Consider the following 24488-nt stretch of genomic DNA (forward strand, 5'->3'; position numbering starts at 1 on the left):
TGTGTGGCGGCTAGGTTCCCCGACAAGAGTTGAAGAGAATCTATGTTGCTTTTAAGAACATCACCAACGGTCTCCCATCCGTCACATCCTGTAGATCCTTTGGTCCTTATCTTATATGACCGCTTGGTGGAATTTGACATTGGCACACTCCTTACTTGAAACCCTCTCTTGAGGGTGCTGCGGGATGCTATTCTCACTGGGTTCTCCTCGCTCAATTATTCAACACACATATGATGAGCTCCTGCTGGGAGCTGCAAAGGGACCGTGTTGAGACTGGGGATTCAAAGATGAAAAGAAGTTTCTGCAGGCATGTTGCTCACAGGCCAGTGGGAAAGTCACATCAATGGAAAAATAAAGTTATGTGAATGACTTAGCCTCAGGAGGGATTGGGTGCAGTGGGGTGTGTGTGAAGCTTTTTGATCTGAATCCTGCCTCTGCTGCTTTCTAGCCCTGTGACCTTAGCAAACTACCTTCCAGTAAATAAGACTCCCCCACTATCATTTATTTCCCTGAAGCTGGTTTTAGTGCTTAAAAAAATCATTCATAGGTTATACTGCTTTTAAGAATTCATATTCAGGGACCTCCCTGGTGGTCCAGCGGTTAAGAGTTCGCTCTCCCAATGCAGGGGGCCTGGGTTCGATTCCTGATCAGGGAACTAGATCCCCCAGGCTGCAACTAAAGATTCCACACGTGGCAACGAAGATGCTGTGTGCCACAACTAAGACCTGGCCCAGTCAAATAAACAAATACTTTAAAAAAAAAAAAAAGAATTCATATTCAATTTACTAAAAAAAAACCCAAACAGACAAACTAAAAACCTGTCAGCCTTAAGGCCAGTTCAGCTTACAAACTTATTGTTCCATTTACAAGTCAGGAAACTTTTAGTAACCCTTTTTAGTGGCTATTGATAATATTTGACTCATTTTACAAATGTATAGATTGATTCCCTTAAGGACTTCAAACCTCATTATTGGATGTCATATATTTAATTTCCTTCTAAAGTAGTTTAATCAACAAATAAGTCTCCCCAAATACTTAAAGAGAGCTTATAAATCTAATAATTAGAGTTTTAAATATGGTGATTCTTAAGTGGTTTTAAAATATTCAATACTTCATATATACTTAAGATTTCCAACTAAAATCAAAGTGTAAATCAATTACTCAATTAACACAGTTCAAATCAGAACCACAAAGTTAACTATAACTTTAATAAGCTGAATTTCTTAAACAACACATATGCTTAAACAAAACGTATTAACTGGGGCTTCCCTGGTGGCGCAGTGGTTGAGAATCTGCCTGCTGATGCAGGGGACACGGGTTCGAGCCCTGGTCTGGGAAGATCCCACATGCCGCGGAGCAACTAGGCCCGTGAGCCACAACTACTGAGCCTGCGCATCTGGAGCCTGTGCTCCTCAACAAGAGAGGCCGCGACAGTGAGAGGCCCGCGCACCGCGATGAAGAGTGGCCCCCACTCGCCGCAATTGGAGAAAGCCCTCGCACAGAAACGAAGACCCAACACAGCCAAAAATAAATAAATAAATTTATAAAAAAAAAAAAAAAAAAAAAAAACGTATTAACTGATATCTTGAACATGTCTATTCTGAATTCCTTATCTTTCCAGGATTGAAAGATTCATAGCTACAAAGGAAACAATCATCTCAATCCCAGCTATTCCCTGGGCCACTTTCTCAACCAAGGACAGTTGGTTAATGATCAGATATCACTGAGACTTTAGCTGATGGTCCCTTTATTTACTTTGTTGATGCCCTCTAAAAGGCTGGTCTCATGCCCTTGTCTCCTAGATTCAATTTGCACACTGTGATATTACCTAATTTTTCCCCTTCCTGCAGCTACAGAACTTGATTTTTCCTTTGCATTTCTTTTTGCTCTTAAGATATTTAACTCTCTTTCCATTTAGGTGTAAAGAGCTTTGAACTTGCCAAAATTCTATACTCTTTTCATATTAGAACCCCACATAACATTAAAAGTAAAGTCAAAAAAATGCAGTTATGTAACATGCAGGTTCATCTTAATTGCAAAGTTATTGAAGGGCTGGTTTGGGGCTCATGGTGAATCTATGCATCTAAATTTGGGACTATGGCTACAGGATCCAAATTGCAGCCCAGGCTGGAGTTTGATACTACCTGAAGGCAATGCCCATTAAATAGGAGCCTATGACTGACTGGATTTCCAGGACAGTAGCAGGGGTTCCAGACTTTCCAGTCATTTGCACCCTTTGTTGGCCTGGTACAAGGACACTGAGAAACTGGAGATGCTGGGACCAACCTGCCTCCACTCTGCTTCCCAACGCTAGGTGCCTTTGCATCCATGGCCCAATGAGAATATTAGCCCTCACTGTGTGAAGACAGGGGCTGGGGTGAGTGCAAGACCCCATTTGCCAACTGCATTATATCAAAACTCGCATCATTTTAGATTTTTATTGTACTTAATTACTATACTTAAATGATACTTCATTTGGATTCTATCACAAGATTGCGCCTACCTATGTTCACAACTTCAAAGATGGTCCTTCCAATGACATTTCCCTCACTAAGCCTCAGTTTCCTCATCTCTAAGATGGGGATAATAGGAGTACCAACCAAATAGGGTTGATTTGAGGATTAAAAGAGAAAACGTATGTAAAACTCCAAGCACAAAGCCTTACCCACAGCAATTACTCAACAGATGTTAGTGATCATTTTTATTATTAACAATATCTTTGAACCCTCTCCCACCTTTGTTCTCTCTTCCCATCCAGGCTGTCCCTGCTCTCATGCTCTTACCTGGGCTCCCTAGTGACCTGTCTTCTCACATCTCAGTCTCATTCCTTCCATCCACCTTCCACTCTGCTGCTGGAGTAATCTTTCTTCGAGTCCTTGAGTCAGGCCATGCCTCTGCTTAAAAACACTTGCTGGACCGTCACTGCCTGTAGTCTTATGTCTTAGTCCATTTGGGCCACTATAACAAAAATACCATAGGCTGTGTGCCTTATAAACAAGAAATTCAGTTCTGGAGGCTGGGAAGTCGAGGATCAAGGCACCAGCAGGTTTGGCGTCTGCTGAGAGCCTGCTTCCTGGTTCACAGACAGCCATCTTCTCAAGGTGTCTTCACATGGCACAAGGGGTGAGGGAGCTCTCTGGGGTCTCTTGTATAAGGACACTAATCCCATTCTTGAGGGCTCCACCCTCAAGACCTCATCATCTCCCAAATGTTCCACTTCCTAAAACCATTGCATTTGGGATCAGACCTCAACATGTGAATGTTGGGGAGACACAAAACATTTAGTCCGTAGCTCCTAGGTTGTAAGACCCTCTATCTGAGCTGCGGCAACCGTTCCTGGCCCCATGTCCTGCAGTCCTCTCTAGGCAACCATATTCTAACCACAGGACCAGTACTAGAGTGAGGTGAGAGAGGTGTCTAAAGCACAAATTTAAGGAGGCCTTCCCTCTCAGGATTGTACAGCACCAGCTCATGACCAGCCTCTGAAGAAGCTCTCCATGGGCAGAGGCCTGTTATCTTCATTGTCCCCCTCTCTCCCTCCTTCCTCCCAGACTTCTTGGGTTCAAATTCTCAGTAACTACAAAACTCAGAACAAGCTACTTACTCTCCTTATACCTCAGTTTTCTCATCTATAGAGTGGGGATGATAAAAAAAAAATACCTATCTCATAAAGCTGTTGTGAGGACTAATGCTGTAATTTGTGTCAAGTTTTAGAAGAGGGCCTAGCACCCGAGAAGCACTCACTGAATGTTAGCTCGAACCACACACTCCACCATCCTGAAGTTTTCTAAGTCCTCTAATGTTATAGCCTAAGTAAACATATAAATCTCAAGATACAACAAGCTACAGCTTAACCAGCTATCAATTAAAAGAAGTCAGCTTCCCAAGGCAAATAAAGGGAATTATGCTACCACCCCCCACCCCCGCCGCAACTTAATTCTCAACTCAGCCAGTTCTAAAACTGTTACCTGCAACATCCATCCTCAGCACAGTTTCCCTGGTGTTTTCTCAGGATTAATTCAAAGTCTTTCAGTTGCATTGACAGGAAGCCAACACAAACTGGCTTAAGCAAAATAGGGAATTTATTAGACCATTGTATTAGTTATCCATTGCTGTGTAACAAACTGCAAAACTTAGCAGCTTAAAACAATAAACATTTATTATCTCACAGCTTCTGTGGATCAAGAATCCAGGCACAGCTTAGCTGGGTGCCTCTGGCTCAGGGTCCCTCACTAAGCTACAGTCAAGGTGTCAGCCAGGGCTGCAGTCATCTCAAGGCCCTCCTAGGGGAGGATCCACTTCCAGTTTCATTCCTGTGGCTCTTGGCAGGCCTCAGGTTCTCATCAACCATTGGCCAGAGACGATAGTTCCATGCTGGACGCTGGCTGGAGGCCTTCCTTATCTTGGGGCCCTGCAGTTCACAGCATAATACCTGGCTCCTCGCATGAGCTCAAGGAGGGATGGGGGTGGAGAAAGAGAGCCCAAGATGGAAGCCACATCCCATCCCTTCTGCTACATTCTGCTCACTAGAAGCAAGTCACAAAATCTATCCCACACTCAAGAAGAGGTGATTACACTAGGGCATGAATACCAGGAGGTAGAGATCTTTAAGCGGCATCTTCAGAGCCAAGTTTAGAACCTAAGTATCCTGAGGCTGAAGCGAGTGATACCCACTATTGGTTTGCAAATCCCATGAAGGTTATTAATAGACTTGAGACCTCTACCCCAGCCTGAGCATGTGGGAGGAGTCCGTGGTGCTGGGTATAAACAACCCTCCCTGGGACACACACACACACACACACACACACACACACACACACACTCACATGCAATTGCGGAAGCTGTGGTAAGTGTTTCCTCCTTCAGCATGTTATCTGAAAACAGATCATGATGGCGAGCCCAGGGAGACAAACAGATGGCTGGGCTCTACAAACTTTCTCCAATAAGCCACCAAAGAGTCAGCCACACATATTCTCTCCCTGTCTATGGATCCCTCTCCTCTTCCTGCTCATGGGTAAGTCCACACCGTGGCCACCGCCGCTTGCTACTGGTGTTCCTCTGAGGCTGGTCACATTTCTGCTGGGGATTCTAATTGATAAAAGCAGGAAACTCTTCTCCTTTTGGTAATTATTCTGCAAGTTCCAGCTTACTCTGAGCTCTGTATGTGTGTGTGTGAGTATGCATAGTTACACACCATGAATAGGTGACATTCTAGCCCCGGTCACAAATAACTCTGGGCTCAGACTCTATTCCTCTCACCCTCACATTTTCCTGCTAAGAAATACTGGGTGATGAGTTTGTTCCCTATACACTGTGGGTAAAACACACAGAGAGATACAAGGAACTTGTCCTGAGGGTAAGCCACCTGTCAATTTCCTAGGGAGGGATAGAACCGCTGGAGCTTCTTTCTACATCCTGCCTTGTTTATCACATGTATGGAGGCTTCATTAGGGATCTGGAGATGGTCTGGTTGCCCTCGGCTAGGTGGCTTCTATGTGAATATCCTTTCTGCCCACCATCCTACCACCCCCTCAAGGCCCAAGTCCTGCTAGTTTCTGAGAAACATTTCTCAAGAGCACTTTCTATTTCATCTTTGCTCACCCCTCTCCAGTGGGCAGAGCTAACCCAGTACCTCAGGGAGTATCTCAACCACCTGGGACTGTGGCAGTTACTATCCGTCTGGAATCCTTCTTCCTCACCAGGGATTCAGGGAGGATAATGCAGGTAGCACTAAGGACCTGACAGCAGTGAGGATGGAGGTGGGGATGGGCAGTGAGGAAAACTCTAGAAAACTCTTAGATGCATGTATGGGGGTAGAGGGAGCCTAGACCTCAAGGCTGAATTTTAGTTTGACCTCCCTTCACTTTTTTTGGCCGTGTTGGGTCTTCGTTGCTGTGTGCGGGCTTCTCATTGCTGTTGCTTCTCTTGCTGCAGAGCATGGGCTCTAGGGCGCATGGGTTTCAGTAGTTGTGGCGCAAGGGCTTAGTGGCTGTGTGGCATGTGGGATCTTCCCAGACCAGGGATCGAACCCGTGCCCCCTGCATTGGCGGGTGGATTCTTAACCACTGCACCACCAGGGAAGCCCCGTCTCTTCACTTTCTATTTCATCTTTGCTCACCATAAAAACACAGGTGGCAGCAGGGCTGTTTATATCCACACCCAGCTCTTGAGGTGCTTCTTGGTTATGTTGGATAAACCTGGAATTAGCCACATCCAACGACCTCCAAGCCTCAGGTGGTCAATGCAGGGAATTTCAAACAGTTCAGGGCAAAGAGACATCTCCCTCTGTCTGGTTCCACCAATTAGGGTTACCTCAAACCTCACTGTTTGGGTCTAGAAGGGAGTTTCCTTGAGGCTTTTGTGTTTCCAAGGAGTTGTTTCAGGAACATAGGAGTCAGTAGGGTGAAAAGTTTTGACCCCTCGCCCCCAGCTTTAGTACCAGGAATATTTGAAATTAAGTCCTTGCTCCATCATTTCTTAGGTGTGTGAGCCTCTATTTCTTCAGTGTATAATACAAATAATATGTGTTATGCAAGACTGTTTTATCGATAGAGATGGTATGTGTACACTGCTTGGCACGTAGTTGGGGGAAGCTATGTTTGTTATTATGATAATCACTGTTAAGTACATTATTCTCAGACACTATTCAAGGATGGGCAAGTCAAATTCAGTTATCACAATCTTTGAACCCCCCCTTTAATTATTTGTCAAATGATGTAGTTAAAAAATAAGATGGCTGGGCTTCCCTGGTGGCGCAGTGGTTGAGAGTCCGCCTGCCGATGCAGGGGACACGGGTTCGAGCCCCGGTCCGGGAGGACCCCACGTGCGGTGGAGCGGCTGGGCCCGTGAGCCATGGCCGCTGAGCCTGCGCATCTGGAGCCTGTGCTCCGCAACGGGAGAGGCCACAACAGTGAGAGGCCCGCGTACCGCAAAAATAAAAAATAAAGAAAATAAGATGGCTGATACCTGGGGCTCCTGTCACTCTGCAGGGAGCTGTGTAGCACTCTGCTACAATATGATCAGGACCACATCCTGCTCCTCCCACTGACAGTATGAGAGGCTTTGTTTATCGTTGATGTGAGGAGCGATGATGTCAAAACATGTCCATATGAGCCCAGCCAAGACCCAGCACCTCTGGGCTTCCAAGATGGGGTGGTCAGTGCTCTTGGCCTCTATACTCTGGGGCATCACGTACATAGAATCTGGGCTCTGCAACTGACCAAACCCCTGATCTCAGGCAAGTGGCTTAAACTCTCTAAATTTCAGTTCCTTATCAGAAAAACAAGGCTACTTATCAGATAATTTTGAGGATTAAGTGAAGTGATTTCTACAAAGTGCCTAATACACACATAGCAATCATAAGCAGTGTCTTCTGGATGAGAAGAGCTCTCTTTTAGGCAACCTCAAACCAACATCACTTCAGCTAAGCTTCTGTCTTCTGAATCTGCCCCCAGAGTCTACCTGAACTGACCCTTTCTTGTCCAGGGTTCCTAGTCCTGTGTCCTCTAGCTACCACGCCACAAGGTCCAAGTGCTCTGCTGATGGGGGTCTGGGCAGAGACCCCCTTGGCCTGCACCAATCTCTTCTCTGTGTCTACGGAACCTGTAACCTTTAGGCTTTCAGAACACACTTCAACCTTTTCCCATCCGTCCAGGCTGTACTTTGGACACTCCTCTCTCTCTAACATTTTCTACATATTTTTCCACCCAGAATTCCTGGTGGAGTCTGGGTCCTGAACCCATCTGAGTTGGTCTAGGGTTTACAGAGCACTCTCTAGAGCCTCAGAAGCCCTGGAATCTGGGAATCCAGGTTGGGGTCACCCAGAGGATACTCACAGGACCTCTACAAGGAAATAAGCTGCCGCGGCCAAATGTCAGGCCTCTGGAGCCCTTAGTAACAATGGTTATCAGAGATCCGGGTCTTTCCTGAGATGAGGAAATCAGGTGTTGAATCAATGCTACCTACCTATTCCCAACCCCAAACCTTGTTCCCAAGCACAGACCAGATTTCCCTGGCCAAGCCAAAGTCAGGCTGAGATCCGTGGGCAAAGAGGGAAAGGTAAGGTGATAATAGAGACGAGAGATGCTCCTTTCACTCCCAATAGTTTATTATGAAAATTCTCAAACGTACAGAAAACTTGAAAGAATTTTGCAGTGAACACTCAGATACCTCCCAGCTCAGTTCTATCACTGGTGTTTTACTTTACTTCCTGTATCACACACCTATTCATCTATCCACCCTTTTAGCCATCCATCAATCCATCTTGTTTTTTTAAAGATGCTCCATATTTTACTTCATTAGTTCTTCATGATTTACAGCAACCTGATTTTATTTCATCTCTACCACTTTCCTGCAGGAAGATGGTACAGGTGTGAACATTTCTGTCTCACAGATGAGTACACTGATTCTCAGAGAAATTCAGAAATTCGTCGAAAGCCACAATGCTAATTTCCCTGTAGGAATAGAAACCTATAAAGTCTGTTTTACTGATTATTGTAGCTACATTCCTGGGAGAGAATGTTTGGGAAGTGAATGAATGGATGAATGAGGTCCATTTGCTAAGCAATGGACCTAGAGGGAGGACAGCCAAAATATCATTTCATTTCTCAACATCTGGCATTTATTACCAATATGTGTTTATTGAATGAATGAATGTACACATGCACGAATAAACGAACAAACAAATGAACGCTGGCTTGAGGACTCCAGCTCCTCCACCAAGTCCCTCTTTTGTCTCTGCAGGGCTAGGAGCCTCTGAAAAGGACTCAACCCCACCAGTGGTGAAAGGGATTCTAGGGGGTTCAGTGATTCTGTCCCTGAACATTTCAGTAGACACGGAAATTGAGCACATCACCTGGAGTGGTCCCCAAGAAGCTTTGGCTTTAGCAGATGCAAAAGGAAAGATTATCTTAATAGACAAAAGCTACCAGGGGCGAATAAACGTCACCCAGAACAACTCCTTGTCTATCAACAAGCTGACTCTGAAAGATGCAGGATCCTACAAAGCCCAGATAAACCAAAAGAATTCTGAAGTCACCACAAGTGAGAAATTCACCCTGTCTATCTATGGTGAGTTCCAGAGAGCATCTGTGGGTTTTGACCTTTTATTTTTAAAAGCAGGGTTTTACCCTCTCCAGGAATTAATCTCTCTAGGACAAAGAGAACTATCACATTGGTCCTTTTCCCCCAATTTCCCCCTTTTCCCCCAATTCCATAAATACAGATGTCAAGAGCGAAGAACAGCCAAAATGTGTTTAAGAGCTATTTGGATTCTGTTTTCTGCCATGTGGATTCTCTCTCTGTGTTAATATCCTTTATCCATCCATCTGTATTAGCTTGCTAGAGCTGCCATAACAAAATATCAGATTGGGTGGTTTAAACAACAAAAATTTATTTTCTCACAATTCTAAAGGGTAGAAGTCCAAGGTCAGGGTGCCAGCAAGTTTGATTTCTTCTGAGACTCATGCCTTGGCTTGCAGATGGCCACCTTCTTGATGTGTCCTCACGTGGTCGTCCCTCTATCTGTGTTGTCTGTGTCTTAGTCTCCTCTTTTTACAAGGACACCAGTCATACTGGATTAAGGCCCACATTATAACCCCATTTTAACTTAATTATCTCTTTAAAATCTCTATCTCCAGATACAGTCACATTCTGAGGTAATAGGGATTATGAATTCAACGTATGAATTTTGATTCAGCCCATAACACTCTGCCCTCTGGTCCCCCAGAACTCATGTCTTTCTCACAAAATACATTCACCCCGTCTCGACAGCTCCCAAAGTCTTAACCCATTCCAACATCAAGTCCAAAATCTTATCTAGATATCATCTAAATCATGTATAAGTGAGACTTGAGGTATAAGTCATCCTAGGCAAAATTCCTCTCCAGTTGTGAACCTTTGAAACCAGACAAGTTACCTGCTTTCATGATGGGACAGGCACAACATAGACATTTGCATTCCAAAAGGGAGAAATCTGAAAGAAGAAAAATGGGTCACAGGTCCCAAACAAGTCTAAAACCTATTAGGGCAAATTCTATTAGATTTTTAAAAAATTTTTATTGGGGTAGTTATCTATTTTATATATAGTAGTGTGTATATGTCAATCCAATTTATCTCCCCTTACCACCTGTTAACCATAAGTTTATTTTCTACATCTGTGACTCTATTTCTATTTTGTAGATAAGTTCATTTGTACCCATTTTTTAGATTCCACATATGAGTGATGTCATATGATATTTGTCTTTCTCTGTCTGACTTACTTCACTCAGTATGACAATCTCTAGGTCCATCCATGTTGCTGTAAATGGCATTATTTCATTCTTTTTTATGACTGAGTAATATTCCATTGTATATATATGTACCACATCTTTTTTTTTTTTGATGATGTATTTTCTTTTTTTTTTTTAATAAATTTTATTTATTTATATATTTATCTTTGGCTGCATTGGGTTTTTTGTTGCTGCATGTCAGCTTTCTCTAGTTGCAGCGAGCAGGGGCCACTCTTCATTGCGGTGCGCGGGCTTCTCATTGCGGTGACTTCTCTTGTTGCGGAGCACGGGCTCTAGGCGCGCGGGCTGAGTAGTTGTGGCTCATGGGCTTAGTTGCTCCACAGCATGTGGGATCTTCCCGGACCAGGGCTCAAACCCGTATCCCCTGCATTGGCAGGCGGATTCTTAACAATTGCGCCACTAGGGAAGTCTCCACATCTTCTTAGATCTGAGAATAATCCCCTTTGGCTCTATGATTTATCCTCCTGGTCCACTGGGGTGGCAACCACACCTCCTTGGCCCTGGGCCCTGGCCAGCAGCCCTGCCCCCTGGAACCAAGGAGGAAACCACACCACCAACGGCCCCTGGGCCTATGACCTTTAGGCCTGTGGTGCCAGTGGCAGACCTGTCGACCTCTGAACTGCCCTTGGGGTCATTCTTCCCTTTTCTTGAAAGATAAAGCATGGTCTCAGCTGGACATCTCTATTGGCTTATCCTGTAAAATCCTCCAAATCTGAGAGCCTTCCTTCATTTTGTCCCATCTGTGTCCCTTCAGTCCAAGGTGGCAGAATTTCTACTGAAATGGTTGACTGGATCCTTGAATTACAGCATTGTCTATCCATACTCTCAGTGTTTTCCCCAGACACAAATTCTCATTTTTTGCTCTATAGATAGGCTGAGAATTTTCCAAATCTTTAAATTCTGGTTTCTTCTTGCTTAACAATTCCTTCCTCAATTTATCTTTCTTCTCTCACATTTTACTACAAGCAAAAGAAGAAAACAGGCAGTGCCCTCAATGCTTTGCCTGGAGATCTCCTTAACTAAATACCCAGTTCATCACTTAAATGTTCTGCTTTCTACAATACACTAGAACATAATTTGTCTAAGTTCTTTGTCACTTTATAAGTATCACCTTTCCTCCAATAACAGGCTCTTCATTTTCAACTATTACCTTACCAGCCACACGTTTAATGTTTATATTTCTATCAATGTTATATTGACAATAATACGTCTATCTCTGAGATAATAGAAATTTTCTTTACAGATCTCTTCTTTTCTTTCTGAGCTCTTACCAGAATCACATTTAACATCCATATTTCTATGAACTGTCTCTTGAAGACAATCTAGGCTTTTTCTAACAGGCACCTTAAAACTCTTCCAGCCTCTATCAGTTAACCAGTTCCAAAGCCACTTCAATATTTTTGGGTATTCATTATAGCAGCACCCCAGTTCTGGTGCCAAAATCTGTGTTGGTTTGCTAGGGTTGTGATAACAAAGTAGCACAGACTGAGTAACTTAAACCACAGAGATTTATTTTCTCACACATCTGGGGCTGGTCATGAGGCCTTCTTCTGAGGCCTCTTTCCCTGGCTTACATACGGCCACCTTCTTTCCCTATGTCCTCATATGGTTGTCTCTCTGTCTGTGTTGTCTCTGTCCTAATCTCCTCATCTTATAAGGACACCAGACATGTTGGATTAGGGACCATCCTAATGACCCTATTTTAAAATAATTACCTCCATTTCCAAATACAGTCTTATATCCAAATACAATCACACTCTGAGGTACTTGGGGTTAGAATTTCAACATACGAACTTTGTGGGGACAGAATTTAGCCTATAACACCGTGTTTCTATTGGATTGTTTGACCTTTCTGATTGATTTTTTAGGGTGCTCTGGATATATTAAAGAAATGGAATTCTATGCAGTTAACAGAAATAGAATGAATCAACTTAATATGTACTAACATACAACAATTTCCCAGATATATCATTAAAATTCTTAAAAGCTTAAGGACAATATGTACAGCATGCTATTATATATATGTGTCTACAACTAGAATACCTCTGGAAAGATCGACAAGAATCTCATAACAGTAATTGCCTCCAAGAACAATAATTCCTGGAGAGAGGAACTAGGTGGCTGGGGCAAGAAAGCTTGTTTCTTTGTGTGTGCATATGTACCTTTTTGTATCTTTACAATTTCAATTTTATGTATGTATTGCCTATTCAAAAAAGAAAATGAACTTACACACGCACACACACACACACATGCACACACACAGGCTGTGAACAGAGGAGATGGAACAAAAGGAAAGGAGAGGACCAGGAAGAAAGTCTGGAAGCACAGTGGGTCCCAAATCTAGACCAAAAGACAAGGGCAACTCAAATTATAGAGGCAGAGCTTCCAAATCCCCCGTGTTTGAGGCTGGCTCATTCATCCATTTATTTACCAAACATTCATGAGTGTTTTTCATGGACCAGGCAGCTGTTAGATGTTCAGACACAGACACTGGCTCTGTCCTCAAGGAATTCACTAACTGGTGGGGGAGAGAGAGAATAATCAGACTATTGTCATGTTGAGTCTTGGTGATAACAGCTGTAGAGGATACTAGGGAAACACTGAGGAAAGGCAATCAACCTAGCTTGCATGAGATACAAAGAGGAAAAAAAAAGACTTCCCACTGGAACAGATAATGCTGGCCTCTTCCTTTGGCCCCCAGCTCTTCTACCAACACCATATTTTTCACTTAGCCCTTTCCTGCTGGGGAAGCAGTCTGAATAGTCTTCCTATTGCCCTTGTTCCTGCAGAACAGCTGCAGGAGCCCCAAGTCACCATGAAGTCTGTGAACATGTCTGAGAACGCCTCCTGTAACATCACCCTTGTATGCTCCGTGAAGGGGTCAGGGGAAGATGTTCAGTACTACTGGACTTCGAGGGATCCCCATGCTTCTGAATCCTGGGGGGGGCCTAGTCTCACCATCTCTTGGTTGCCCTGTGACCCAAACCTGCCATACATCTGCAGAGCCAAGAACCCCGTCAGCCAGAGCAGCTCCCGCCCTGTCCATGCCTGGCAGTTCTGTACAGGTAACTGGCTCCACTGAGGCCCTCCAGGGGATTCCAGAAACAGTCTAAGCAGCTACAGAGTCTAAACCCCAGGATTCTGGCAAGACACAGATGAGGTAGGGAGGTAAGAGAACAGGCCCGAAAATCCCTTTTTCTCTACCCTCAGGAGCCTGAGAGAGACTGGTAGGGGACTTGGGAACTCCCAGGGCACTCTGAAACTCCAAGAGTCTATAACACAAGAGAGGGAAAGAGAGTATGGATGCAGAAATCCAGATTGCTCTTTGCTTGAGTAGGGGTGTTTCCTATGGTGTCCTTAGAAGGGCAGAGAGGGCAGGAGAGGACTGGGTATGCAATAGGCAGAGCCAGGTGCATACCTGTGCATGACAAGTGGTCATGGGAAAGCAGCAGGCATGCCTCATCAGAGAAAGGGGGAAGGAGGCCTGGGCAGGAGGGTGTATCAGGCTATGGTCCCCTTCAGACAGGCTCAGGGTCAAGGGTTCGAGACCAGTGGCTGAAACTGCAATGTCTCACCTCTGGCTACAGATCTAGGAGCTTCCAGAGGAAGACCAATGGGGGAGACAGTGGCGGGGATCCTGGGGGAGTCCATCACCCTGTCCCTGGCGCTCCCGGACAGTCAGCACATAGACAACGTTGTCTGGATGTTTAACACCTCTATTATCAGCAAAGAGCGGGGAGAAGAAGCAACAGCCAATCAACTCATTAAGTTCAAGGACCCAAATCAGAGCACGGTGTGGGTCTCCAGCCAGGACTACTCCCTAAAGATTGGCCAGTTGAAGATGGAGGACGCCGGCCCCTACCACGCCTATGTGTGCTCAAACGCCAGAGTTGCCAGCACAAAACATATCAACCTGAGCGTCTACCGTGAGTTTCTGAGTAGAACGTCCATCATTCGATTCATGCCCTGAAAGCTTTCTCCTCTTTGCTGCCTAGCCCACCTCCCTCCTCCTACAAAATGCCTCAGACCCACAGGACAGCTACTCAGTTCACACCAGTACGTTCACGGGAGGACAATACAATCAGCAGCTGAGCAAATTCCCCTAGCCCAGGCCCCCTTCTTCTAGGCTTCCAGTTAAGCCTCAATCAACCAACTTCTGGTACTTGCCCTGTCCTCCTACATTGATTACTGGGTGGGACAAGGAACTCTCCAACCTGTATTTTTATAGGACATTATCATTTTGCATAAAGGCAGAGCTGGCTGGGTAAAATCATAGAAGACTGAGGAGAAAGCCTTTATTGTCCTGTGACCTCCAAGAGCTTGGAAGGCTACTTGGCTTCCTTGAGTGTGAGGGAAAGAACTCAGTCTTCCTCCTCAGCCCCGTGCTTCACAGGAGCTTAGCTGGACGGTTTGTATAATTTAAATTTGCCAGCTCCTTCACCTCTACCATTCAGACATGGTCAACCTATCCCCTGCCTGGGCATGTTGGTGTCTCAGTACATGAGAAAAGAGTCACTGTCCATGGTCCTGTGAAAATATGCAAGTCAGCTAGTTCACTTCTATTGCCTACTGTGACTCAGATATCAAAGAACCAGGAAGGTGATCAAGCAAAAAGAATAAGAAATTGGGAACAAAGAGTGCCAGTCTTACGCTGCTCTTAAAATTTTTAACATTTATTAAGTGCTTACTCTGTGACGGTGCTGTGCTCACCTCTCCACACTCCTTATCCCATGTAAGGAAACAAATTAGATGATGGGACCCCAAAATGTAAGCCTTGAAGGGCCTCAGGGCACTTGGAAGTCTTGTGCTTATTTGTGTTGATTGGTTTGCTTGTTCTTCACAGTATACTGTATAGAATGATGGGGTATCTTTTTCACTTTTCATTAACCCCTCTATTTCCAAGGACCAAAGATGAGTGAAGTGATGAGTCTGAGATTTTAGATCTATCAAAGAAAAGTCCAGGTGCACTCCTGAAGGCACCTTCCCAGCCCTAAGGCTGTGTCAACCCACAACTTCATGAATATATTTTGAATGGTAACTGCCCAGGGTGCAGGCCTGACTCCACATCTGGTCTGCCTTTCTCCTCACATAGGGAGGCTGAAGAAGCCAAAAGTCACCAGGAGCCTCGGGCTCACAGAGGACGGCGTCTGCAGGATCAGCCTGACATGCTCAGTGGAGGACAGTGGACACAATGTGACGTACAGATGGAGCCCCCTACAGAAAGGAGCTGTTGTGTCCCAAGGGGGAGCTCACCTCAGTGTCTCCTGGAGAAGTGGAGAAAAACACCCCAGCTTCACATGCAGAGCCAGCAATCCTGTCAGCAACAGCTCCCAGCAGTTTCTTTCTAGGGACCTCTGTCCAGGTTGCTCTCCTGTTCAGCCAGACCTCAGAGCCTTAAGTTCGTGGACCCAAGAGTTTTCATTCTGAGTGGTTCTTTATGAAGTGCAGTTAGGGAGTGTGAGTGACAGTCTTTAGAGCAGCACATTCCAATAGAAATATAATGAAATTATAATAGGCAATTTAAATTTTTAATAGTCATATTAGAAGAAGCAAAAAGAAACAGGTAAAATTAATTTTAATCGTATATTTTATTTAACTCAATATATCCAAACTATCATCAATTCAACATGTAGTCAATACAAAGAATTATTCACGACATAATTTGCATTTCAGTTTGTACTAAGTCATTGAAATCCAGTATGTACTTTACACTTACAGCACATCTTAATTCAGATGCTAAATTCTCATGGGCAGTAGTTGATCTGTATTCAGACTTCATAAAATTTGCAGTTGAAAAAATATATTTATATCTGAGTTGTTCCAAATATACTTATCTGTTTTTCAATAAGGAATAGAGTAGCTGATTTTTAATTTAAATTTTAATTAATTAAAATTAAATAGACAATTTAATTCCTCAGTCATACTAACCAAGGTCACCCAGCAGAAGCAGGATTGAGGCTCTGAGTTCTGTGCTCTGCTCTTCCCTAGAGAGAAGTAGAAAAAAAGGAAGGTCTACCCAGGATGTGAAAATGCTGGGTCAGGCTGTGTCTGGCAAGTGGTTTTAGAGCCCCGATCAATAGTAATCTGGATTCACTTTCTAGAACTGTCCTTATGCCATTTATAGGGAGGGGCAGTGTAGTGTGATGGATAAGGATGTTTTAGGATCTGACAGCCTGCATTCAAATCCCAGCTCAGGTACTTAAAACTCTGTGACACTGGGCAAGCAATAAACCTCTCTACCCAGGGACAGTGTCTGCCTTACTGCTATAATTTCTTGCCTGGAATATGACTGCCCAATAAATAGCTGTAGAATGGATGAAAAGGAATATTTCCTGCAATAGTATGGGATTTTAAGAGGCAGGTAGGATGGCCTTTATGTTTTGTCCTTTGCTTGCCCCAACTCCCTTGTTGTTATTTATATTGATATCACTCAGTTCCTCTTCACAGGACCTGAGAGAAGGACAGCACTTTGGTCTGGCTCTCCCTGATGGTTCCTTTCACCCTTCTGTGCTTTGGGATCTCTGGCTGGTGCTTTTGGAAGAAAAAAGGACGATGTGAGTTCTGAGATCAATGATATCTGCCAGTACGAGGCCATTTCCCTAGGACCTCTGGAGACTTCTTTGTCCTCTCATAATTCCCTCCTACCCCTTCTCTCCAAGACCTCATTTCCTCTCAGAATGATAGGGGAGGAGTGTCAGCTGGGACTCTTTAGTTGCAAATAATTGAAACCCAACTCAAACTAGCTTAGACAAGAAAGGGTGGGGAGAGGTGCAAGGGGACTGGTTTATTATTTGGAGACTCACATAATCAGTCTATGGGCAAGGAAGAGAAGAGCTGGCCTAGAGACAAATGTCACCAGAGACTCAAAAGCCACCAGAGCTCTCCATCTCTCATCCTTATTTTTCCCTATAAGCCAGCTTAACTCTCTTAATACAGCCAGCTGAAGGGAAAGGGTGGGGGTGGAATGTACCAAAACACAGCAACTGGTAGCTCCAGATTCACACATACTAGTAGTTCTGACACCAGGAAGGGGAAAAAGATGTTTCCCCTCCAACTCCAATTTGAAGAACCTCAGAAATCTCTCTCATTGGCTCAGCTTTAGGTCATGTGACTATTGCTTAGACTAATCACTGTGGGCAATGGAATGAGTGTTTGTGATTGGTAGCTCCTTCTAGAATGTCAGTATTGAAGTGGGAATGGAGTAGTTCCCAGAAAGAACAGATTGGTTAGAATATATAGGGTCCCTGGAGAATTACTGTGAGCCAGCAAACCAACCTGATGAGTGGCTACCACAGAGGGGTTAGAGCGCTCCCTTCCAGAGAGATGGCAGGAAACTCCAGAGAATTCTCCTCAGCTGAAGATGACCTAGACTCTGGCCAACATTTCCCATGGGCTTGTGCTCACATCAGGGTTCACTCTCCTCCCTAAAGCCTTTTCCCTATGTCCTCAGAAATCTCTCTCTCTCTCCTTTGACTCTCACAGAATCAGACTCTCTCCCCTCACAGCCCTAATGATAATCCTTCTCTAACTTGATTTCTCAGGTTCAGCCCCAGCCTTCAGTTCCAGTCAAGTTGAGGCTCCAGCTGACACACCAGGTAATATATCACCAGTGACACAGGCTACGGGGTTCCCAGGCCAGATGGAAGCTCCAGAGTGTGGCAACTCAGTGTGTGACCAGCAACGTGGGTACACCCAAGGGCTTGTAAGAAACGCAACTCTTGGGCACCACCCCAGAATACTGAACACAAATCTGCATTTTAACAAGATCTGTAGGTGAATCGTATGCCTGTTAAAGTCTGAGAAACAACATGCTAAAGGAAGGTGGTTTGGAGAACAAAAGCCACCACCAGACTGAACTCCTGAAAGATGGTAACCAGAGCTAGGAGAACTAGTCCTTCCTCCGGGGTCTTTAGGCTTCCTCAGGTATTGACTGCCATCACTGGAATGTGCCCCATGAGGAGGAGGAATTTACTGTCTCCACTCCAAGAATGGAGAAACAAAGACCAGATGAAACAGTAAATCTGTGACTGAAGCAAAATTAAAAGTTAGTTGAAATGAAAACTCATAAGACTGTTTAGATACCTATTACCCATAAGTATTACTGAGGCAGTGGTTTTCCAATTTTCGAAAAAGCTAAGGAATGCTTTCTTCAAACAAAATATTATGCAACACCCCCAAATCACAATGCACGTAAAAGTGGAGCTGTTCTGATGAGTGTTGGGGTGAGAGCTGAGATGCTGTTCCTTATTCTCCCAGTCCCAAATCTCAGTGTCCTAAATTACCACCTTGAACTCTGAAGCTCTGGAGTTCTAAGGAATCCCCAAACTCTGGCCACTCAGTCAAACCCTGCTTTAAAAAACCCTACGTCACCTCTCATGGAGGGGATGCCCCAAGGAGATGGAATAGGAGGAGGGAATGTGTGGGGGAGCCACGGGCTCAGAAATCCAACATTGCAGCCTTTTCTGATGGGAAAGTGTAACCAAGAAAAAGGGGGCATGAAATGGAAATGAGGTTAGACTTTGGAGATTCCCACCAGCTTCCTCCTTAGAGCTGGCAGAACAGACCCTGGTCTCCCCTAGCCTGAACCCTCCTTCCTTGGCACCCTGGGCACAGGAGGAGGAATAAAAATGTTTTGGGGATTACCACTGTCATCCCTGTCCCTCCTCCCTCCCCCAGCACCTCTCCTCAGTGCCCAAGGTCTGCTTCTTTTATTTCTCCACTATCTCTCCAGAGTTTCCTCTTTGGAGACTCTGCCACTGCCTGAGTTCATGCTGTCATCAATTTTTTGTTTTATTAAACAGGTTGTTTTTTTAATTGAAAAGTCACATATTCACATGGTATAAATTAAGAATAATCTCCTTCTAAATCCCAATCTCCAGCTCTCCCTGAAGAGACCTCCATTGTTAAGATATATGTATGTCTAAATCCTTTCAGAGCATTTTAACGCATTTACAAGCCATATATTCTTTCTTTGATTACACATATGGGAGCCATCTATAACATTTTTCTGAACCTGCTTTTTTAACTTAACAGTAGATCCTAGCAATATTAGCATACGTAGATTAAGACTGACTCCCATTTATTCCATTCTACAGACGTACCTTAGTTTATTTAACAAGTCCTTATTAACAGACATTCCCATTCCTTGTAACTTCTTCCCTGAAATATTGTGAATAGTTTCCTAACTGGTCATTCCCGCTCCAGAACTTTTCCTTTCTATCCCTTCTGCTCCCCCTTTGAAAAGCTTAATTCTGACTGCTCTAAAACCATCAATGGCTCCTCATGGCTTTGTCTGTTACTCAAAAGGCAAGATAATCTAGTGGTCATGTGTATGAGTCCTGAGGTCAGATAATCCTGTGCTTCTATCCTAGCTCTCCTCCTTTTTAGTGATCTTGGGCAATTCAATCTCTAAGCCTTAGTTTCCTTACTTTGCAAAATGAAGGCACCAACCTCTCAGTTGCTGTGAGGACTGCGTGGGGCAGCACCCACAGTATGCACCCAATAGGTGATGACTATGATTATTGCTCAGTATTGGGCCAGGCCACATTTTGTCTACTTTTTTCCTACACAAAGTGCATAGGGGGCAGTATTGAGTAGCAGTTAAGAACACCAGGGACCAGATTACCTGCATTCAGATCCTGGCCCTCCCACTTACTTGAGCAAATATTCAACATTTATGTGCTCCAGTTTCCTCATCTGTGAAACATAAATAAGAATAGTTATTGTCTAGGCTTCATGGGGTTTTATGCAGGTTAAATGAATTTATTCATGAAAAACATTTAGAACAGTGACTGACACATAGTAGACACTTAATAAATGTGAGCCATTATTATTCAACACTTAGATCAAATGGGTTGCTTGATATGTCCCAAAGGCAGTAGACATCCACCCAGGTGTTCATAGCAGGCACCCATTCTGATTGTCCTAGGCCCAAACCATTGTGGTTGTTAAATATTTTAAGTACCATCCTTTCCCAAAAGAGAGGGTGCCTCAGTTTTCATGCCTGCCTTTAATCACGCTGTTCTTTCCACCAAGAATACACTGTCATTCAACAAAGTCCTGTCCCAATGTCAAGGCCTACCTTAATTCTGTCACTTCACAAGTTCTTCTCTGCTTCCTAACCAGAGACCATCTCCTCTCACTTCTGCACTTTCCTCCTACTTTTCCTATGACACAGTTGGCCTTACATTAGTTGATTTATGTATAGATCTGACCCCCAGGTAGACAGTGTACTCCTTCAAGACCAGGTCTAACTCACCTTTGTGTTTCCCCAGAGTACCTGTCATGGCAGTTAGGATGGTTTATTCAGCGGGGCCAGTCCTGCTCACTGAGAGCTCCTAAGTCCATCACACATCACACTCGATGAATGCTTATCAAATGAATGAATAAGTGGATGCTTGAAAGGAAGAAGGAAGGGGGTAATGGAATGGAGTCCTGTGAGGGAAGACAGGAAAACCACCTTCTCCTCCAGTTCTCTAGGCCTCGTCTGGGGTAGGAGTCAGAGCAGCTTGGATCCTTGCACAAAGCAAAGAGAGAAGGGGGCTGGCACATACTTTACCAACCCTGCACAATGTGTTCCAGAGCCCGCTGCTGACCACACAGTATGCTCCATGCTCTCCCAAGGGTATGAGAAGGTGGACACTTTCCCTAAGACCGCCAGGCACGTCTCCGACAGCAGCTCTGACAGCAATGGGACAACTGAGGAGGATGAGGAGAGGACAGAGATGCACCAGCCCGCCAATGGAAGAGACCAGGTGTGTGATTGGTCACTCAGGAGGACGCTGGACATGACTCGGACTCTGAGGGGCAAGCAGAGTATTATCTCGTCACTCCAGATGACACGACACCGGCGCTTGCGATTGAAGGGGAAACTGTGTATACACAGGTGTTCCTTGACTTTCAGGTGAGCTCTTTTGATCAGTACACCTTCCCTCCCCCTCCCCATTCTAGGACCATCCAGTAACCTGAAAGACTAATCTCTCCAAACTGGGGGACAGGACCAGCGGTGCAAGGACGGAGAATTGTGATTCTATCCATGTTTACCAACCTTGGGGTCCCTTGATATAAAGGAACTTCGCTCCCATTCTTGGGCCGTAAATAAGGGAGGTGTTGGGAAACCAGAGGCGCTGTTTCCACTGCACTAAGGCAGTTCCCACCCTCTATGTGTAATCAGAACCTGGTGGGGTGCCCCTTTTCCTCAAGGGTTGAGGGCGAATCTCTGGAAAGCTCTCTCTCGTCTGGTGATTATGGATATCCTGGTGCTGGTCTGTTACAGGGACAGACCCCAGTTCCTCAGAAGAAAGAGAGGTCAGCCACAATCTACTGCTCTATACAGAAACCTCAGAAGGTGAGAACAATTTTCTCTGCGTCCTAAGGCCCATAAAGTGAGGAAATATTGCCCAGACCATTTTAACTGAAAGCAGAGGAGCTCAAGTTCCACTCACTGTGTGCCCCCCTGACACACTCCATGGTGCATAGAGATACTGAAACAAATATTCCTGATTTACATCTGTGTGGCCAAAAGCTGAACATTTCTAATTAATTTAATGATATCTTATATTGATTAATCTTAACACTACCAGAATAACAGTCTGTAAACCCAAACACCGCATGGTCCATGTATGTTTCTAAATCTATCTCTAATCCATCAAAATGACAACTTCCCAAAACAATTGGAAATTAGCCAACAGTCTAATGCCAAGATTTTTTGGAATATGTGCTATTAACTACAGCACATTGGTTTCATTAGAGTGTTAAAACATCCCTTAAGCATAGAATTTCCCATTAATAATAAGCTTATATAAAGTTTTACAGTTTACAAAACATTAGCAAACATATTCTCATCTGATCCTTAAAACAACTCTACAAGTGTGCTGTCATCCAAACTTTATAGCCAGAGAAGCTGAGATTCAGGAAATTAAATTTGCCTAAGTTCACACAGATAGTGGTTGGAATTTCAATATTAAAAACCACAAGGAGTTTTTAAATAACCCTGAAAAGTCTTAAACAATTAACCTTGATCTGAATCTGGCTGTCCACTCCACTTTCACTTTCCTGGAATATTGGGTCCATTCATACTTTTGCTTTCAAGTCTCCCCAGAATTTCCTCCCTGCAATATGTTCGAACAAGATTTTTTTTTTAACTCTCAAAGTTTTTCAATTATGCTACTTCTCTGTGATTGATGAATCAATCAGTAGATATGTATTGAATACCTTTTGCTTGCCCAGAACTGGGCTGAGTGCTATGGGGATTCAAATATGTTTAAGGCACCACTTTTGACTTTGAAGACTTGTTATCTATCTTTGATGTAGGAGAGTTGGATTGATTTAGTCACCTGAAAGATGGGAGAAAATACTCTCCATGACTATTTATTATGTGTGCAGTTCCCAAGGGTTTTTCGGACATTGGAAATGGTAGACAGCACTGCATGGAGGTAGCCAGGAAAGGCTTCATGAAAAAAATAATTTGGATGAGGTCTTAAAAGATGGATAGAATTTGCTCAGTAAATACTTGTGCAAATACACAGTTTGGTTCAACCATCTCTGCCTCATGTCCTGATTTCTAGAGCATGGCCTAATGCCTAGCCAGCAAGGAACTTTATCTTTGGCCTCAAGGCCAAATCTGTACTGTTCACTACGTTCACTAAAACTGCTTGGGCCTGGCCCTTTGCGTTTGGGTCAATACTGGTCAATCTTAAAGTCATGGACAGCAGTCCCTGCTCTGAGTTTCAGAATGGTCATGTGACCCACACACACACACCTTGTCTGGTCAGTCCTGCATGACTCCCACGCCACTCCAGGAACTCAAGACCCCTAAAACCACCTTCACCCACAATATAAGTGGAAATCAGTGCATTTCCTCAGCCAAACTCTAGAAAGAATTTATTCCTTGCCCTCAGAATTTTCAGGACCAGGAATTCTGGTTCTGGGTCTCCTAAGGTCATTATTTCCCACTTGATCAGGAAATTCTCAAACCTACTTTAGTTATTTTCTGACACTTGTCTCTGCATGATATCTCAAAGAAGGTTTGTGCTATTTCCAAGCTATTGATGATACTTAACCTCCTTTCTGCATCAGCTCAAGTCTCATCTTCTCTTTAGAGCTTTTCCTGAACACTGTCAGACAAGGGATCCTCAGAACCCTTGGAATATGAAGGTCTAATGGTTTGGACTATTACTTTGGAACTTAGCTTCTATCACCTGAATTATCTTTATATAATGTCTGCATTGTTTCTCTCGCTAGGTAGACTGGGATCATTAGACTGTAGCTTCATGATGAGCGAGGTCTTTTATTGTCATTTTTGAACACCCTCAATTTGCTGCACTAAACTGTCTTATATCTCCCTTCCAAAGAGCCTAGCGCATGGCCTTCGCCATTAGGAGTTTCTCCATAAATGCTTGCCATCAGCTTGGATAATTGCTTTATTAACCATATTATTGTGTGTCTTTTGGCTCACAGGTGGTGCCAGCACCGCAACAGAATGATCTTGAGTCTCCTGAAATATCTACCTATGAAAATGTCCCCTGAAAAGCAGCTGCCTCCCTCCATGAGGTTGGAGTGCTGGACCTAATAGGACCTGGGGCTCCCGCAGGCAGAAGCACTTCAGAATTTCCTTCAGTGTCCCAGCGATACCTGGATTTGTGGCTCCCCCTTCCTCTCACACCCACGACTTCCCAAACCCATTAACAGATAGACAACTTCTGGGCTCCATTTGTCTCCTTGCATGCTCATAGTGTTTCTGCCTCTCAGCTCAGATGCACACCTCAGAACTCTGCCAAGGCTTGTCATGTTGTTGAAGGGGACCTGGACCTTCACGTGTTCCTCTAAAGAGCTGCTAAGATAAAACCAACAGATATTCTCACTTACAGACACAAAGATCTAGGTGAAATCATGACCACAGTAGTATTTTTTTTAAATAAAAAGCTACAAATAACCTAGTGTCCATTTAGTAGGAATCTGGTAAGCACATGAAAGTATACCCATGCAATGGCAAAACCTGCCACTTCTGTAAAGAAAGGAAAGTAAGACTAATATGTGCTAATATAGAATGAGCTCTAAGATACATTGTTAATGGAAAGAACAAAGTCTTGGACAGTGTGTATCATATGCTACCAGTTGGATAAAAAAATAACTATGTTTATATAGGTAAAGAAAAGTTCTGAAAGGAAATACAAAAATCTTATCAGTGGCTGCCTCTGT

The 24488-nt window shown here is 44.1% G+C and overlaps 1 protein-coding gene across 1 annotated transcript; it reads left to right on the forward strand.

The window, feature by feature from the left end:
- The first annotated feature begins 4858 nt into the window (after positions 1 to 4858).
- On the forward strand, positions 4859 to 23997 carry LY9 (lymphocyte antigen 9). Its single transcript, XM_032633900.1, is given in 11 exon segments — positions 4859 to 5014; positions 8743 to 9069; positions 13079 to 13354; positions 13877 to 14215; positions 15382 to 15662; positions 16747 to 16843; positions 17831 to 17884; positions 20871 to 21050; positions 21053 to 21192; positions 21565 to 21636; positions 23748 to 23997. Coding segments are annotated over 11 exon segments (1962 nt in total). The 5' UTR covers positions 4859 to 4887; the 3' UTR covers positions 23817 to 23997.
- Positions 23998 to 24488: the final 491 nt, after the last annotated feature.

The sequence above is a fragment of the Phocoena sinus genome, chromosome 1 (genome assembly GCF_008692025.1).
Source record: "Phocoena sinus isolate mPhoSin1 chromosome 1, mPhoSin1.pri, whole genome shotgun sequence".
NCBI lineage: Eukaryota > Metazoa > Chordata > Mammalia > Artiodactyla > Phocoenidae > Phocoena > Phocoena sinus.